Here is a 19,895-nt window from a genome sequence, read left to right on the forward strand (position 1 = left end):
CAATTACAGTTGCTCTGCAGAGTAACACATTGAGATTTATGGGGAAAAATTTCAACTTGGTTTTTGTTTACCATTTATTTTTTATTTGATTCTTAAAAAGCCTGACATATATTAACCAATAACCTTTAAATTGAAGAAGTACTGCTACATTTGCTGACCCAATCTTCCTACAAAATATGTTTACTGATCAATTTTTCAGTTATTGATTAAGGACCAAGATGCATTCTAACCCAAATCCCCAAAACATGCAGAGAAGAGCTGAAAGTCGTGTAAAAACTTTAGTAAGTGCCTAGGACCTTCAGTTTTGCTCAAAAGGCCAACCAAATGCCCCTTCTGATGGCTTTTGAGTGAAGCTTTGATATGAGCCACTCTGAAGAATCTAGCCAATCACTGTGAATGAAAGATATATCACAAAGCCTTAAATATTTGCTTAGGAGATAATAATCAAAAGGACAAGTTTAGGAGTAAGAGATTCACCATTTTTTTCATTTAACAAATATTAAATGAGTACCTACTATTACGCCACACTTTGTTTTAGGCACTAGGAATACCTTAGTATATAAAAAAATTTCTGGAGTGCCTGAGTGGCTCAGTGGGTTAAGTGTCCAACCGTTGATTTCAGCTCAGGTCATGATTTCACCATTGTGAGATCAAGCCCTGCATGGGGCCCTGTGTTGAGTGTGGAGCCTGCTTGGGATTCTTTCTCTCTCTCAAATAAATAAGTAACATATTTTTAAAAATCCCTACCTTGAATGTTATGTGACTCCCTGTTACATACTTACAGTAACCCCCATACTGTCCCTCCCCTTACTTTTACTTGAACTAGCTTCATTGGGTTTCTTTTCCTTGTATTCAAAGGCTCCTTCTACAAAAGTCACATGGTAGCAATAGGTTAACTTCCCAATGGAGGGGCTCCTGGAAATCAATGAGAAAATGACTAACAATAATAAACTGAGAAAGGGAATTAAGTAGCAATTCACCTAAGTAACATAAACAGCCAAAAAATACATGAAAAGACTTATTTTGCTAGTAAGCAAAAAACACAAGTAAGATTAAAGAGATTTTTTTCTTGTTTTTCTTTCTTTTTGCCTATCAGCTTGATAAAGGTAAAAGGTACTTATCCTAACCAGTGCTGGTGAAAGTATAAAAAGAGTGGATGGACTCTCAGGCACTGTAGAATATAAAATGATATAACTTTTTGCTTTTTTTGTAATTTAGTCATATATACCATAATCATAAATGAAAGTTCCCTTTGACCTGGCAATTCTGCAACTATGAATTCATCATAAGGAGGTAATCAGGAAAGTACACAAAATGTGTGTATGTATAAAAATACTATGAGTGTTTTATAAAAAATTTTCTAAAAATACTCATAGTATTTTTATACTAACGAAGACTTGGAAATAAGCTAATGGTTCACCCATAGTTAATTACTGTATTTCTACAAAATGGAATACTATGCAACTATTGAAAATAATATATATCATTACTTATGAACATGAAGACATGGCCATAACTTTTAAAGTGTAGTATAAAAAAAATAAAGCGTAGTATAAAACAGGTTAGTGATCTTATTTGCAAAACAATTACATATTTATTATACATATTTTTGAAGCATGTGAATATATACATATGCAGAAAAGAATTGCCAAAGTGTTTATGTAATATATAACAATTTTTAAATTAGTTACTTTTCATTCAACATTCATTAAATAATATTTATTAAGCATTTAGTATCTGCTAGGCATTGTGCTGGGTGCTAGAGAAACAAAAGAGCAATCTGTTAATTTAAATCTGTTAATTTAATCCACTAAATTAACAGTGATTTTTTAAAATGACAACAACTAGGGGCGTCTGGGTGGCTCAGTTGGTTAAGCGTCCAGCTTTGGCTCAGGTCATGATCTCATAGTTAATTTGTGAGTTTGAGCCAGGCTCTTTGGTGTCAACATGGAGCCTGCTTTGAATCCTCTGATCAACATGGAGCCTGCTTTGAATCCTCTGATCCCCTCTATCTCTCTCTGCCCCTTTCCCACTCACATGCGAGCTCTCTCTCAAAAACAAATAAACATTTAAATATATATATACATTTTTTAAATGATAGCAACCAGTATTGGTGAATGTAAGGAGGAGGGCACCCTCATATACTATTGTAGAAGGCACCAAATCCTAACCACTAGACCACCAGGGAGGTTTCATATACTACTGTGCAGAGTGTAAACTGATAAAACATTTCTGGAGGGCAGTTTAGCACTTTTTATGTAAAGCTTTGGAAAAATCCATCTCATTTGACCCTGAAATTCCATTTTTAGGAGTTTATTCTAAAGAAAGAAGTATTGGTGTACACAAGCAAAAATATGTATCAAGCAGGTCATAAATGAGTTGGTGAGTAGGGGGGGAACCTAGATATTAAACAGCAGGGGTTTGGGTAAATAAAAATCACATATGCTCATAATGCAGAATACTAGGGGGTCATATTTAACCTGAAAATGTTTAACAGAGGAAAAAAAAGACCAAAAAAGCTTTAAAAAGACCAAAGCTTTAAAAAGACTGTGATCCTGGGGCGCCTGGGTGGCTCAGTTGGTTAAGCGTCCGACTTTGGCTCAGGTCATGATCTCACGGTTCGTGGGTTCGAGCCCCAAGTCGGGCTCTGTGCTGACAGCTAGCTCAGAGCCTGCAGCCTGTTTCAGATTCTGTATCTCCCTCTCTCTCTGACCTTCCCCTGCTCACGCTGTTTCTCTCTCTCTCTCTTAGAAATAAATTAAAAAACATTAACAATTTAAAAAAAATAAAAAGACTGTGATCCTAAATTGCTCTGAACTTGAGCAAATCACAGAAGTGATCTGAGTCTGTTACTTCATCTGCAAAGCTTAGATCATTAAGGAACAAACTTTGAATGTGGACCTTGCCTGAGTCAGTCTAGGTACTCATCTTTCCTACTTTATAAAGAAAGTACAGGGTAGGTGGTAAGTGGGCAGGTGTTTGCAGTGCTGTGCTAAACTCTTTCCTTTGGGGATTTACCAAAAATTTTCAACAGAGAAAATAAGTGTTTCAGAAGAAAATGTCCAGCTTTTCTCAGTGGTCTAATCTACCTGATGAGACCTGAACAAAATATAGAAAAAACAAGCATCGTGCTTGATTTTGAGGCCACAGAAAGGCATTAGTGCCCTCATGGAGTTCAAAGTCTTGCAGGGAAAACTAATAATGTTAATAAAAGTGATTAATGGCAACAGAGCCTTGAAAAATGATTTCTCCAGGGAATGGAGAAAAGGATTCCAAAGTAGAAAGAAATGCGTGTACACAAGGTACTTGAAGAGTGTGGTTGACACAAACGAACGAACCAATAGTTTGTGGCCTTTCTTACAGCCTCGCTCTTCTTCCAGTCACACAACACCCCAAATCTCTGTGGACCCTGAATGAGGTGTCGAGCGGCACATTGGATCATCTGGAGTCGCAGGCGTCGTCTCGAACGATTCCAAGTGTATAGGCCGAGCAGGTGAGAAACTGGAAGGAATCTGCAATACACAGGTAATAACCACTGAGGATCCAAGAAGGGCGATTTTGTAGTGGCCGCCCCGCAGCTCTCAGCTGCCGTGGACACTCCCGGCCCAAGACTTCCCGCCAATCTCAGCCCCGCCTTCTTCCGAGGCCCCGCCTACTTGGGGGGGGTCTGAGAGTTTGAGGGTGGGGTAGCCCAGGGAGCCTATCGATATCTCTGGGATAGATTGCCTTGCCCTGCGCCGCCGCCGTCAAAACCCCGAAGGCTTGTCTGTAGATCGCCGAGCGGTAGTTTCGGCCGCGCTCCTGGATCCGCACCTCTGCTTGAGGCCGCAGCCAGACCCGCGCCGGAACCATGGTGCGTTGGATTCCGAGCTCAGGCAGGGTTGCGGCAAAGATCCGCCGACGGGGGGGAGGGGGGAGGTGGCGAGCCGCCCCTTCGGTCATCCTCAGAGCGGCCTGGGGCCACGGAGTATGGGATCCTCGGCCGACGGGAGGGTTCCAGCCGTGATTCAGCATCTCCGGCCTGGCGGGGATAGGGGCGATGGGTAGTCCGAGCGGCCTTTCTCCTGGGCGTGTTTCGCTTTCTGCCGGGCTTGGGACAGGACCTCCTCGATCAGCTAGCTGAGTTCGCCCCTCAAGGTCCTTCAGCGGAGGAGCTCAGAGCAGTTCGGGATCGCCCCTCGTGCTCTGTGTAGCAGAGGAGGAAATAGGACTTGACTTGGCTTGGGTTTGGGTTCCAGGACAGCGTCCATTTTCCTTGTGGGTCCGTCTGATTTTTCTCTCCCCTGCAGCTCTATCAGAAAGGGTTCTTTTCATTCACTTTTTCCAGTCACCTCGTTTTACAGGTGAATCAGCCGAGGCTGAGAGAAGTGGTGTTATCACGGTCACAGCCTGGGGCTCGGGGCTTCCAGTCTCACGTCTGGCATTCCAGCACTCAACTTTCTCACCTCCCTGATTATTTCCCCCAGTATTGTTCTGGTAGGCTTGTTTCAGTACCCTCATTAAAGCAGTAATGGTTCTGTCGCTGTGGCTGTTTGTGTTAACATCTAACTTCCCGAGGACATTCTTGTGTTTATTCTTCAATATGAATGTTTATAAGTACAAGGCACTGTTTTTAAGTGCAGTAAGGGTTCAAAGATAAATCTGACACGTCCCTTATAAAGTAGAAAGGGAATGTAGATAAAGAACTGATGGGAGTATGTGTTGGAATTTTGGGAGAAAAATAGAGAAGACTTAGAAAGATAGACATTTGAGCTAGGTTAAAGAAAAAGAGTGCTTTTGACCATTTATTAGGGCCCAGTATAAAGAAGAGCCTGAGGAGAGATGGGAAGGAAAGTTGACACTATGAACTTTGGGAATGGAACCCAAAGGAAATTCTACAGACAGTGGTAGAATAGCAAGTTGGAAAGATGGTTTCTATCTAGATCTGCTCCTCCCTTCTAGCTCATGATAAATTTAGAATTTGCTTGCAACTGAGTATAGCAGTAATCTTCCAGTGAGTTTGTATTAACAGCAGGTGTTAATGTTGAAACAGGTGGGAGAACATTTTTTAATGATAGAGCTTGTTAAAAATTGGAATTTGTCATGTTCTTAAGTTAACAGGACTTTTTTTCTTTTACTTTCAGTTTCGCAACCAGTATGATAATGATGTCACAGTTTGGAGCCCTCAGGTAAAAATGTTGTGTGTGTTTTTTAAATTTTTAAAAAAATTTTTAATGTTTATTTTTGAGAGGGAGAGAGAGAGCGTGAGCAAGGGAGGGATAGTGAGGGAGGGAGACACATAATCTGAAGCAGGCTCCAAGCTCTGAGCTGTTAGCACAGCACCCAACACGGGTCTCAAACCCACAAACTGCGAGATCATTGGGCGTTTAATCAACCGACTGAGCCACCTATGTGCCCCAGTAAAAATGTTTTACAATAAAAATGTTTTATACTATATCTGGGAAGTGGCTTTAGAAACTCATGAAATTGTAAGCTGTAATAAAATGGAATATAATCATTTTAGACATTCCTAGAATCTAAAATCTAAATTTATCATTAAAGTAAGTTTCCTGGTTTAAAAGAAAAATCATTTGAGTTTTAACTATACTCCCTGGGATTTGGGACCACTAAATCAATTTTAAGTATACATAAGGATTTTAAAAGATGACTCTAACATGTGTTGTTGTTTTCTCTTTAGGGCAGGATTCATCAGATTGAATATGCGATGGAAGCTGTTAAACAAGGTTCAGCCACAGTTGGTCTGAAATCAAAAACCCATGCAGTACTGGTTGCACTGAAGGTAAGTACAGCAGTAAATAAATTTTCCTCATGTAGAAAATGAAACTGTCAAATACAAGTTTCACTGTGGCAGGAATAAAATTGTAAATGTATTTTTATGTTCTGTAATGTCTCTGTTTAGAGAGCACAGTCAGAGCTTGCAGCGCATCAGAAAAAAATTCTTCACGTTGACAACCATATTGGTATCTCAATTGCGGGACTTACTGCTGATGCTAGACTGTTATGGTGAGTATGATCTCTTGAAAAGCAAAAGAAACATCCCTTTGGATTCATTCAGATATGATGTTTTAGGAAGTTGTCTGGCAAGAGTTTAGAAGTTCAGATTGTGAATACCTTAGTAGATTTGGGCTCAGTTACTAAGTATTCCAATTTTTTTTTTTTTTATGTTTCTATTTATTTCTGAGAGAAAGAGAGAGAGAGACCACATGAGCAGGGGAGGGTCAGAGAGAGAGGGAGACACAGAATCTGAAACAGGCTCCAGGCTCTGAGCTAGCTGTTGGTACAGAGCCCAGTGCGGGGCTCGAACCCACGAACGGTGAGATCATGACCTTAGCCGAAGTCAGACGCTTAACTAACTGAGCTACCCAGGCGCCCCAAGTATTCCATTTCTTGGTCCCTGTAGTAGTAGCTACTAGAATTAGCCATGTTAAGATTAAAGCTTTTGAGAAGTCACGTAAAAATGCAATGCTTGTTAATTCAGTGTATATTGTTTGAGACAATGTTATGTCTAAGAAGGGCTTGACACTTTAGTCTGGTTTCTAAGGATGGGCGGAACTACCCTTGCTTTCTTTAATATGCCAGTATTTATTAGACATTTATTTTTTGCGAAGCCCGATACTGGATACTCATTCTGTATGTAAGAGTCAGACATACATCTTATCTTCCAGGAACTTAAAATCTAGTAATGTATCTATAATACAAGGTAGAAAGTGGAGAGGAACAAGTAGATTTCTGTGAGAGTCCAGAGAAGAAGAGATCATTTCTAGTTGAGAGACATATAAGTGAAGACCTGGGGCTTTGAAACCACTTAGTATTTGAGATGAGGCTCGTTACTTAAACCATTAACTTTTAGTATTTTCTTTTTCAAGGTTATTGTTGAATACGCTAACATATAGAGCAGGTAACACAGTGCCTTTCAGGTAGTATATGAATGTATGTTTTAGGAGGTCAAAGGTAGTGAGCTGAAACTAATCTCTTAAGCCTGTGATTTAATTAGGGAAGAAAGGATATACGCACAAAAAGCCAATAGTAATGCTACTGGTGAAGATTTTCAAGTTATCCAGCGAGCCCCCTGCTCTCTTAGGTTGGCAAGATAGTGAGCTCTTGAAAATGTAAAATATGTTGCGTGGCCAAACATTTAACCCAATCTATCCAAAATATTGCCATGTAAATGTGTAATCAATATAAAAACTTCTTTAATGAGATATTTTGCATTGTTTTTTGTCCTGAGTCTTAGAAGTTTCAGGTGTATTTTGCACTTCCAATACTACATAGTGGAATACATACACACAATAGTGTTCAGGCTAGCCACTTTTCAAGTGCTTAATAGTCATGTGTAATTGGCACCTGCCTTATTGGGCAATGCAGTTTAGATAGCCTTGGGAAATGAACTTAAATAAAAGTTCTGAGGGGCGCCTGGGTGTCTCAGTCGGTTAAGTGTCTGACTTTGGCTCAGGTCATGATCTCACGGTTTGTGGTTTCGAGCCCCGCATCGGGCTCTGTAATCGCAGCCAGCTCAGATCCTGGAGCCTGTTTCAGATTTTGTGTCTCCCTCTCTCTCTGACCCTCCCATGTTCACGCTCTCTCTCTCTCTCTCTCAGAAATAAAACATTTAAAAAAATTTAAAAATAAAAAGAAATAAAAGTTCTGAACAAATAGCATGGTTCCCGCAGTCAACATTTGATGATCAGACATGACATACACATAAACGGGACAGAGCAACATGGAAAGAAAGGTGTATATCTATTTCCCTGTTGTTTATCCCATTTTCTTTAATAGTTAGATGTGGGTCTCCTCTAGAGTACTGCTTATGGATAGGAACAGCACGGGCAGGAGCATGTAGCAATGTGCTGGTATGGATTCCGTTTCTTGAGTTTGCTCTATTGGGGAAATTTCAGTCAGCTTTTAAGAAAAACAAGTAGTTACTCTTTTTGCTGGTTTAAGACCTAGAATTAAGACAATCTTGTTGACAGTGGGAAAGGATAAGACAAGAGAGCTTGCTCTTTTTCTCTTGCTCAGCCTTCTCTACTCTCTAAACTACTCAAAGACCAGGTTTATCTAAAGCTAAGGAGTATTTTAGTCTTTTTTTTTAAATCTCATGTGGCCCCAGAGTTTAGTATAAAAATGCATCCTTGTGGCATGTCTTTCTGATTTCCTTATATGGATGTAATCCATGTGAAGAAAGGAAAAAGAAATCAGACTACTTTAGATTGAAATAGCTCTGAAATAACTAATTTTTCTTGTTTCTTTTTTAGTAATTTTATGCGCCAGGAGTGTTTGGATTCCAGATTTGTATTCGACAGACCTCTTCCTGTGTCTCGTCTTGTGTCTCTAATCGGAAGCAGTATCCTTTTTATGTTAGCATTTACAGATGTGAACTTTAAAGAATTTTGATACTTAATCCTTATGTTAGTTATTGGGAATATAATACATAGGATAGGTAAGATTCTGAAAACTTTAAGATTAGTTACTTTTCAATAGCACAGTGTTTAAAATTTAGAATTGTGGGACGTTTTACCATGGAAAAAATGTGTTCTAAGTAAGGGATTGGGCTGCTCTTTCATCAGCCTGTTCCAGACATAGAGAAGCCCAATTTCAGAAAAACTATTAAGAATCATTTGAAGAGGATATTTAAAGTTTTTATTGGTGGCTCTAGATGTCCCTTCAGATTCTTGACCCCTTATCCAAAACAGATGAAGTTGTCTACATGAGAGGAGATCATTTTGCTAGCGCTCATTCTTAGATTTGGTGGATAGTCCCAATATTTTGTAAAAAAAGGTTTTTTTCATGTTTGTTTATTTTTGAGAGAGAGTGCGACTAGGGGAGGGGCAGAGAGAGAGAAGGGCACAAAATCTGAAACAGTTTCCAGGCTTTAGGCTGTCAGGACAGAGCCCGACGTGGGGCTCAAACTCACCCTGAGATCATGACCTAAGCCAAAGTTGGGCGCTCAACTGACTGAGTCACCTAGGCGCCCCCTCCCAACATTTTTAAGTATGAGGCCAAAGAAATATGGTCCTTTTATTTTCTTTTTGCTGTGATGAATTATACAACAATCAAAAAACCAAAGCTCTTTGTTAATGATGTTTAACTTGAAAATAAAGATAGTACTTTATTCTTTATTAGAATAGTTTCTTTAACTAGTTTAAGAGACCCAGATACCAACGCAGCGATATGGCCGGAGACCATATGGTGTTGGACTGCTTATTGCTGGTTATGATGTAAGTTCATAGAATATTATATTTTGATGATTTTTCAAAACTGAGTAGAAATTTTCTAATTTTTAGCTCAAAGTAAACAATTATGTGTATGCGTATATATATGTATATAATGTTTGTATATATATGTATATGTATACATATGTCTTTTATTTATTTTTATTTTTTCTATTTGTAGGATATGGGCCCCCATATCTTCCAGACCTGTCCCTCTGCTAACTACTTTGACTGTAGAGCTATGTCCATTGGAGCACGTTCTCAATCAGCTCGTACTTACTTGGAGAGACATATGTCTGGGTTTATGGAGTGTAAGTGATTTTTGTTTTGTCCCCTCTAGTCTTTAGCTAGTGAATAAACAGTGTCCTAAATGAAGAAAACTATCATCCTTACAGAAAGAGTTTTTGTTTGTTTGTTTTGTTTTATATAAACCCATGAAGTGTTTATTATTCATATCATACATACTGTTTCTTACCGCATCTGGCCATCATAGTAGTTTCAATCACTAGTGGAACTTTTTTAAAATACAAATAACAAAATACAAATGTCCTCAACCTTGAAGAGTCTTGATTCAGTTGGTCTGAAGTGTGCCCCAGCCAGAGTTGAGAACCACTGTACTGGTTACCAATTATAAGTTCTGTTAACAACTTTGAGTTTTCTATGATTCTGTTGTTATTTTTAGCCACAAAGACTTTCTGTATAAGTAGTCCATAGACAAAAAATTCCAGTAGCTATGGGAAAAAAGGGTAAAGTGTTGATGTAAGATGTGATCATGGGGCAGGTTTTCAAGTGCTTTGCTTATACAGTGGTTTTGGACTTTAACACATGTTTTTTGGACATCTCTTCAGGTGCTTGTGTGATTGTTTACCCTTCGTTCTATTGTGATGTATTGCATTATTGGACTTTTGAATATTAAACTAGCTTTGCATTCCTAGGACAAATCCCTTTTGGTCATGATTTATATCAATGGTAATCTATATAACTATATATAGAAATGTTTATGTAAGCATAATTGTTGTTGGATTCATTTTGCTGATATTCTGTTGCATTTTTTTGTGTCTGTATTCATAAGGATGATTGATCTGTAGTTTTATTTTCTTGTGATATCTTTGTCTGCTTTTGCTATCGGGTTAATACTGGCCACACAGAAGTGTTGGAGACTTTTTATAAAGAGCAAATAAATTCCATAGAATACATTATACGAAACATTGAGCTGTAGCATTTGTGAGTCAGGATTCTTATTTAATTTAGGATAAAAAAGGTGAAATTTAGTGACAAAAATCATGTATTCTCTCATTAAGTAAAATAATAGCAATGTTATTCATTATTATTAGAAGATTATATGGCTAAACATTAAAATTTTGGCTGTTTTTTGGTGATATATTTGTTATGTGACCAAAACCATAATTAATAACAGACTGTAGACCTGATAAATAAAAGTAGCCTCATATGAAGATGAAATTAAGAAATAATTGTTAATTTATTATATAGGTAATTTGAATGAACTGGTTAAACATGGTCTGCGTGCTTTACGAGAGACACTTCCTGCAGAACAGGACCTAACTACGAAGGTAGATAATCATGTTTTCCAATTTGAGATTTTAACATTACATGTTAATCATTTATTTCATAAGTATAAATAATAGAGGAGTGTATACTTAACAGTTCTTCAATTTGAGAGATGGTTGCCTTGGTTCATTCTTCGTCTTTAAGTTATTCACTAAGTGATCTGATTTTGCAGGGATTTTTAAGCATTTCTTTTTAGTGTAAAGCAATAAAGCCAGTAAGTCTTATGTAGAATGTCCTTCATTGCTTCTGCAGGTCAGAATACCTTTCTATTAACTCAATTAACAAATACATGTATTGAGCACCTACCATGTGCAGACACTAGGCATTGAGAATATAAGCACAGCAAACATCTTGGCCTTCGTGGAACATACTATCCAAGTTGGGGGAGAAACATACCCATAAGTAAAGTATATGATATATTAGAAGGTGATAAATGCCACAGAAAAAATAAAACAGGTTAAAAGGAGAAAGAATGACTATCTGGGTATAGGAAGGAGGTGTGGTGAGGAAAATTTAAAATAGGGTGGTCAAGGATGGCCTCACTGAGAAAGTGAAATTTGAGGAAAATATCTAAAGGAGTTGAGTGAGTGAGCCACTCAGACATCTAGAGCAAGATTAATCCAGGGAATACAAGTATAGGGGCCTTGAGTCCAGGACATTCCTTGTAGTTGAGGCAAGGCGACCAGTAGTGTTGGAGTCAGTGATTAAGAGGAAGAGAAGGAATAAAGTCAGATAATGTACAAACCATTGTAGGTACTTTGAATTTTATTCTGAATGGGCCGTTAGAGTTTGAACAGAAGAATACCATGATTTGATTTAGGTTTTAAAACCGTGATTCTCATTGCCATTTTGAGAACAGAGTGTAGTGGGCAACATGGGTGAAAATAGTTGTAAAACTGTTAAGATAATGCAGATGATAGCTTGTGGTGAATTAGAGCAGAGCCGTGGAGTTGGAGAGAAGGGTAAGTGGTTCAGTTTGGGGTAGGTTTTGAAACTAGAGCTAAAAATGTTTGCTAACAAATTGGTTGTGAGTGTGTGAGAACAACAAAAAATGTTGTTTTCAAAATTTTGAGCCTGATAGAGTAAGGAGAGATTTAGGTTTACTGAGATGGATAAGACAGTGGAAGGGACAGGTTTCAGGGTAGGAGTTGTGGAAGATAAGGCAGTTAGCTTAGGACTTAATAAAACTTGAAATGCCCATTGCCCATTGGAGATAGAGAACAAGCAGTTATTGGGGCCCTGGCTGGCCTAGTCAGTGGAACATGTGACTCTTGATCTCAGAGTTGGATGTAGAGCTTACTTAATTAAAAAATAATAAGTAAGCGTTTATCAGATGTGTCTCCACTGAAGTTTGGTGGAGAATGGTCTAGTCTACACTTATAATTTTGGCGTCTTTATGTAGAAATGGCATTTTTGAGTTTGGATTGGATGACACTACTAAAGGAATCATAGTTTCACAAGAGGTTTGAGGTCTGGGCCGGGGGACTCTAAACTTTAGAGATTAGAAGGTAAGTATCAGCAAAAAGGGACTAAGAAAGACGACCAGGATATAGGAGGAAAACTTGGAAAGTGAGATATTCTTGAAAACAAATGAAGAAACCATTTCAAGGAGGAGAGAACAAAAAATTGGTAATACATCAAGGGAGATGTGGAGTGAGAATTAATCATTATATTAGCAATGATGTCATGGGGAACTTGACTAGACAGTTTCATTGGAATGGTGAGCCAAAAGCCTGAAAGGAATGAATCAGTAGAGAATGGGCAAAGAGGAGTTGGAGGCACCTCCATGGAGACTTCTCTTTTGCATGGTCAGAGAAATGGATGGTGGCTAGAAAAGAATTTAGGGAAGTTTTTTGTTTGGGTTTCTTTCATTAAGGTGAGAGAAATTATAGCATGTTTGGTCCATGGTTATAGAATAATCCACTGTAAAGGGAAACATTTATGTAGGAGGAATATGAGGAAAAACTGCTAGACCAATATCCTTAAAATAGTACACAGGTGGAAAGGATATAGATGTTAGGAAATTGGACGATTCATTAATACTAACAGCAAGGGAGAGAATCTAGGGATATAGATACAAGAAAATGGATACCATAGGAGCTTGTGAACATTCTCTTTTAATTGCGTCTGTTTTTTCAGTGAAGTGAGAATGGAAAATGTTAAAAAGATGTCCAGGAGAAGAGATTGAATGATCTAGGGACCCATATAGTACAATGCCAGTTCAACTGAGGGCCTCCTTGTGGTTAACAGTCATTAACCAGAGTGATATCAGTCAGCATTTTATAAATTCATTTTGTTACAGTGATTGGATAATTATTATTTAATATGTATGTGAAGAATTTATAGCCTGATAATCGTTAAAATAATTTTTCATATCATAAAAATATTTTTTAAATATGCATTAAAATATATATTATTCTTATTTATTTAAAATGCCCATAATGCTATCACTCCAAGATGACTATCTTTTAAAATTTGGGTTTATAGTTAACTGTTGACATTTACAATTTGGAAAAGTTTGCTCAGGTATCTGGGTTTCTGATTTCATATTTTTACTGAATCATAGAGAATGCTTCAGTGAAATCATTGAGAGAAGACCTATATATCCTTATACCTCAAATTTTCACTAAAATTTTAATTTTACAGTGGATAGCATTCGCTGAGCATTTTAAGAATTGGTCTTTAATTTCAACATGTAGAACTTAGTTTCAGGAGCTCACCAACTTCAACACTTTAGAACCCAATACTTACTCTCTTTCCTTGTTAAAAACCATCATCTCTTAAACAAGAAACAAACCTGATTGTTTCTTAGGAGTTGGGCTTACTGCCTAGCTAAATGGCTTGCTCCATTACACTGGTCTGCAGCACATTCTCAGTATGAGCCAACTTGCAAATTTCTTGGTGGCATAGACCTTTGGGGTTACTCGTGATTAACAAAATATGAAATCTGCAAGTTAACAAGAGTCTACAGTTTTCTTCCTTTTTTTCTCTACAGTTGTTTTTCAAGTCTTATTTAAGTGGTATATAAACTTTTATTCTTTTTTTCACCCAACATTTAACCATAAACATATTTCCAACTTAAATTCTCTTGATTTTTAAATTTTACTTTTTTCCCCATCAGAATGTTTCCATTGGAATTGTTGGTAAAGACTTGGAGTTTACGATTTATGATGATGATGACGTATCTCCATTCCTGGAAGGTCTTGAAGAAAGACCACAAAGAAAGGCACAGGTATATAACTCATCATAACACCAGAGACTTTAGTTTTGTCATAAGCTGCTGTTCCTACCACAACTGTGTAAACCTACCATTTTTGTCTTTAATTACTCAGGCTCGAAATTCAAATGGCAGTAGGAGAACTTAGAACTGAAATACTGAGGAAGCAGTGATCTCCATAAGCAAAAAAGGGTTGATGATCTGGTTATATGTTGGCTATTTTTCACATTGCTCTGGTTGACTGGCTAAATAATTCTTTTGCTAGTCTTATTTAAGGCCTTTTGTGTTGCAGTCAGTTGAAGCAGTGGGGCTGGGACATCCAAGATGGCTCTACTCACACATCTTTTTTTTTTTTAAATATTTATTTTTGAGAGGGACAGAGTGCAAGTAGGGGAGGGGCAAAGACAGACGAGGAGACACAGAAATCTGAAGCAGGCTCCAAGCTCTGAGCTGTCAGCACAGAGCCCCATGTGGGGGCCAGAACCCATGAACCATACAAGATCATGACCCAAGCCGAAGTTGGATGCTTGACCATCTGAGCCACCTGGGCACCCCCTCCCTTTTTTTTTTTTTTTTTAATGTTTATTTTATTTATTTTTGAGAGAGAGAACACAAAACGAGGAAGAGGCAGAGAGAGAGGGAGAGACTCCCAAGTAGGCTCCACACTGTCAGAGCAGAGCTCTGCTCAGTCTAGTGAACCACGAGATCATGACCTGAGCCGAAATCAGGAGTTGGACACTTAACTGAGGGAGCCACCCAAGCTTCCCCTTACACATCTTTATGTGGATTCTCTTGGTATATTTTAGAGGGACAGTTAGAAGGCTGAGACCTGTGCTAGGATGGCTGTGTCCTCTCAGAGCCTCTCTTCACCAGGGTTTCTTCAGCAGTAGCGGCTCAGCTTGCAGAAGTTCAAAAGCTCCATAGTAGAAGCTGCCAGACCTTCTGAAAGGCTGAGGCTCAGGAGTGGTACAGCATCAGTTTTGCACATTCTGTTGGTTAAAGCAAGTCATAGGGCCAGCCATGAGTCTGTAGGAGTGAGGACTAAGGGAAAGTTCATTGAGGACCTTTGGAAACTAAGTTGGCTCTTCACAAATATTGAGAAAAGGATCAGGAAATGCTGGTCTTTTTTGTTAGATATTTAGAATACACATTGGCTATTTGTAGATACTTATTTGATAGTTGTATAATTGAAAATAAAGTGTCCTGGAGAGACACTTTTTTCTACAGTGTGAATTTTTTTCGCCTTGGAGAGGATATTGTTGGTACTATTGGGAGGAGCAAGATTTGCATTATATATAAACTTGTTGGTAAGCACCAGCACTGTTGGGGAGAATGCTGTGAGTTCCACACAGCTGGTCAGTTTGATGATGTTTTCACTCTGTTTGTTATTGCTAAAGAGGAAGAGAATGTCTAAAATGTACTGATTATATTTTAATGCTAGTAGTGATAATAAAAGGAAGGCCTTTATTCCTAAGCAAGACAAAATATGACAAAATGCTGGAATTGCTCAACGATCCTTGGGTTTTCAGACCTATAAAATTATGTCTGTTTAAAAAAAAAACAAACACCTTTGTTCAGAAATTTTAACAAGACAGTGAACTAAAATTGTATATCCAAAATATTTCCTAACCCCTTTTTCTCATAAATTCTTTCTTTTTAAATTTTTTTTCATGTTTTATTTATTTCTGAGAGAAAGAGAGACAGGATGAGCAGGGGAGGGTCAGAGAGAGAGGGAGATACAGAGTCTGAAACAGGCTCCAGGCTCTGAGCTGGCAGTCAGCACAGAGGCTGATGCGGGGCTCAAACCCACAAACTGTAAGATCATGACCTGAGCTGAAGTCAGACGCTTAACCGACTGAGCCACCTAGGCACCCCTCATAAATTCTTTCATACTGTAATATGTGTGATAAGAAGTATATATTGGTCAAGTGATTTTTTTTTTTAACCTGTTTTGTTTTTTCTTCCCCTTACAGCCTGCTCAACCTGCTGATGAACCTGCAGAAAAGGCTGATGAACCGATGGAACATTAAGCCATAAGCCAGTCTATATGTGTATTATCAAATATGTAAGAATTCAGGAGCACGTACTGATGACAATAATCTATACTTTGAACCAAAAGATGCAGGGTGGTCTTATGGTATGTTTTAAGAATCAGTCCAGATGTGTTTTTCCCAAGCCACTTCTCTGAAACCATATGATGGTATGCATTTTTCTTTGAGAGGGTCTATATAATCATTTTCTAGAAAGTATAGTTATCTGTACTAATGTTTTTATATGAAGAACATAGTGTCTTTGTGGTTTTAAAGACAACTGTGAAATAAAATTGTTTCACCTGCTGGTATATTGGGTTTTTGTTTTCTAAGTAACTTTGATTGTAAATAGTATGAGATCACAACTGATCATCTGTCATGTTTGCCAAATTAAATTGCCTTATGTTTAGTGATGGGGGAAAGTAATACCTCTTATCTCTCACAGCTTTATACCAATTTCCTGTGCACAGACTGGCTATGGAGATTTGGTTCAGAATACAACTTTCAAGGTTCAACCCTAGAGATTCTTACTAAAACCTAAGAAACCTCACTTCACAACAACTGTAGTAGCAAGATCAACAAAGGAATGTTTTTTCTTTCCAACCAGCAGATGGCAGTAGTGATAGCTCTGGTCTCAGTGTAGGGAACTTCCTGCAGAAATAACAAAGGGAAATTTTAATCCCAAACCATCATTTCCTCTTATCCTGCCCAGCCCCACACCATTGTAAGCTTTAGGTTGCTTTCCCGTTATTTTTTGTGAGCAGTGTAGATGTTGCAGAAAACTTTTTATCTTAGGCCATGCAAAATGAAATTTGAGGAAGTCTGATTTACAAAACAGTCCAACATCTTGCTGCTAAGAAGCCTAGAGGAGTTTTTCATTTCCTGAGATTCCTATCTTTCTAGAAAGGAGCAGTTCATTGTAGATAGGGAATTTGGATTTTAGACCTAATTCTGCTAATTAGTTAACCATTGTCTTTGGGCAAGTTACTTAGCCCTGTTTTAAGGAAATCCTTTGGAGAATTAGTGTGAAGGTTAAATGGGAGAATTTATGTGAAAATTTGCACATGCTAAAATTCATAAATTGTTACTTTACTTTTTTTCCAGATCACCCAAAACTTTCAAAGCTTTAGTAGATTTAAATCTCTTGCCTCTTGAAGGGAAAGTGCTAGGTGCTTTCTGGCAACCTTGTTGAGAGAAAGACCTGACTAAATATAGAAATGTGTGTGAGGTGTTGGGTCTCTGTTCTGAAAGTAGCCCCAGGAGTCTGCCATTTGAGCTTGGGATATGACCACAAGTACCCATGTGGCCATTTGACCTACAATAGAGTTGTATTAAGCACATGCAACTTTCACAAACACAGAGTGAACAAGAGGGAGTTCTCCTACCTGCCTTCAGACTCAATAGCTGGTATAGTTTGCAGGAGGCAACATAAGTGGGAGATTTCATAACCTGCTCTTTAAAGCCTCAGGCAGGTATTCTTCTGTGCCTATCATTGTGTGAGCCTCTGTCTTGAGTGATTCTGTTGTTTATGTTAACATATATGTGTATCATTTTGTACCTGTTCCGAAATGTAAATCAATTACTTGACTGGTGCTCGGGTGGGAAAAAAACGTGATCTGGATGGTACTTCAGAGGCAATTTTTTTAAATTTTTTTATTTCTAGGAGAGAGAGAGAGACAGCGTGAGCAGGGGAGGGTCAGAGAGAGAGGGAATCACAGACTCTGAAATAGGCTCCAGGCTCTGAGCTGGCAGTCAGCACAGAGCCTGACGTGGGCTCGAACCCACGAACCGCGAGATCATGACCTAAGCAAAAGTCGGACGCTTTACCAACTAAGCCACCCAGGCGCCCCCAGAGGCAATTTTAAAGATTTTTTTTTTTAATGTTTATTTTTTTGGGAGAGCAGGGGAGGGGCAGAGAGAGGGAGGCACAGAATCCAAAGCAGGCTCCAGGCTCTGAGCTGTGAGCACAGAGCCCAACTCTAGGCTGGAACTCACAAACCGCAATATCATGACCTGAGCCAAAGTCGGACGCTTTAACCGACTGTGCCACCCAGGCGTCCCTGGAGGCTATTTTAGTAATCTTTTTAATATATGATGTTAGTCTTATACATCAATCTTAGAACTTGAAATCATTTCTACCATAGTAAGATTTAATCAACTCTACTGTCTGTACAGAGTTCATTGTGGTGATCTAGTGTGGTACATTCATTCTGTTTAGCCTGTGTTAAATAATAACAATAAAATTCCTAGTCATATCCTCTCACAAAACCTATCACTGATACATAAATAATATTCAATTTACCTAGAATTTATTAGACATCTATATGTACAGCTTTGAAGAACTCCTATGGTTAAAAAATAAGAGGCAGTAAAGTAGGTGACAGGATTCAGGTTGTGGGACCAGCTTTCTCAATGTTTGACCATTTTGTGATTTTGAGAGCAAGTCTCTTTTCTTTAGGCCTTGATTTTCTCGATGGCTGTTAGGATTCTTGGTATATGACTCTCAAAAGGTCTTTGCTCTCAAAAAACTTAAATTTCACATGCATTCAAAATGGTATAATTACATAGTAGTGTAAAAAATAGAAGTCCCAAAACAAGGTGCATGTTATGATAAACGAGGAAGAAATAGTCTGTATAAGGTCATGATATCTGTTGAACAAGGTCTGTACTTAAGAATGTACATTGGGGCGCCTGGGTGGCTCAGTCGGTAAAGCATCCGACTTCAGCTCAGGTCATGATCTCCTGGTTTGTGGGTTCAAGCCCCGCTTCGGGCTCTGTGCTGAAAGCTAGCTCAGGGCCTGGAGTCTGTCTTCGGAGTCTTTATCTCCCCCTCTCTGACCCTCCCCTGCTTGTGCTGTCTCTCTCTGACTCTCAAAAATAAAAAACATTTAAAAAAAAAAAAAGAATGTACATCAATACATATACACTGCCAATGACATTTTAAGGGCAGACCTAAAATGAGGTTTTCTAAAACATATTTTCTTGCCCTCTTTTCATATGTAATAGTTTCCTAAATGACTCAGTCACGCTAAGTATCAAATTTTCTTCTGTAACACAATGAGCCTCCAGGGCAACAAGTGGGTATGGTTGGTCCCACACCATGGAGGCTCTAAACTGCTGAGCTTTCATATTGCTGTCTAGTTTTTATGCTTTTGGGGCCCCCATTTCATGCCAACTGATTGTCACTCTGATATGTAGGCTTGGAAACTGGATATTGTACTTGTAAAGTTTCATGTTAAATACATGGAAGTGAAACAACCTGTTGTATATACATCTTGGGTGGATCTCAAGGGAATTATGTTGCATGCAAAAACAATCTCAATTGTTACATTGTACAGTTCATATATGTTACATACTTGAAATGAAAAAATTACAGAGATATGGGAAATTACAGATCTTTAAAGGGATCTTTAAAATTGTTCTGTGTCATGCCTGATGGTGGTCACATGAATCTAAGCATGGTAAAATTGCATAGAGCTAAATATATAAGTGAGTGCATGTAAAACTGGTGAATCTGAATGAGGTGAGGACTGAATTATATCCATGTCAATCTCTTGGATTTGGTATTGTACTATAATGATGCAAAATGTTACTACTGAAAGAAACTAGTGGCAGAGTATATGGGATGTCTATTTAGATCACAATTATCTCAAGGTTTAAAAAAAAAATCAATGCACAGGATTTGAAAAGCATTCCTAGAAAGTGCTGCAAATGGGTGGCCTTCATGATATATTTGGGTGCTCAAAGAACTTATATTTTGCTTGATGGTTCTAAATCTCAAATAGCTAGATTCTAGATACATGAGGCAATATTTGTATTCTGTCATCCTAACTTGAAGTGAACCTGTTAAGGACAAGTTCTGTCAGATGT

The 19,895-nt window shown here is 38.3% G+C and overlaps 1 protein-coding gene across 1 annotated transcript; it reads left to right on the top strand.

Annotated features, from left to right (window-relative positions):
- The first annotated feature begins 3,766 nt into the window (after positions 1-3,766).
- On the top strand, positions 3,767-16,336 carry PSMA1 (proteasome 20S subunit alpha 1). The gene is made up of 10 exons (XM_077761152.1): positions 3,767-3,853; positions 5,124-5,168; positions 5,678-5,779; positions 5,900-6,003; positions 8,253-8,341; positions 9,145-9,215; positions 9,391-9,520; positions 10,701-10,780; positions 13,900-14,010; positions 15,969-16,336. The coding sequence occupies exons 1-10, from the start codon at positions 3,851-3,853 to the stop codon at positions 16,023-16,025; spliced, it is 792 nt and encodes a 263-aa protein (XP_077617278.1). The 5' UTR covers positions 3,767-3,850; the 3' UTR covers positions 16,026-16,336.
- Positions 16,337-19,895: the final 3,559 nt, after the last annotated feature.

This window comes from Crocuta crocuta, unplaced genomic scaffold (assembly GCF_008692635.1).
Source record: "Crocuta crocuta isolate KB4526 unplaced genomic scaffold, BGI_CrCroc_1.0 scaffold233, whole genome shotgun sequence".
Taxonomy (NCBI): domain Eukaryota; kingdom Metazoa; phylum Chordata; class Mammalia; order Carnivora; family Hyaenidae; genus Crocuta; species Crocuta crocuta.

Excerpts from the sequence above, each read along its gene's own strand:
- PSMA1 (XM_077761152.1), top strand. Across the intron at positions 6,004-8,252 it reads GCTGATGCTAGACTGTTATG|TAATTTTATGCGCCAGGAGT; the intron begins GTGAGTATGATC and ends TTTCTTTTTTAG. Across the intron at positions 14,011-15,968 it reads GACCACAAAGAAAGGCACAG|CCTGCTCAACCTGCTGATGA; the intron begins GTATATAACTCA and ends TTCCCCTTACAG.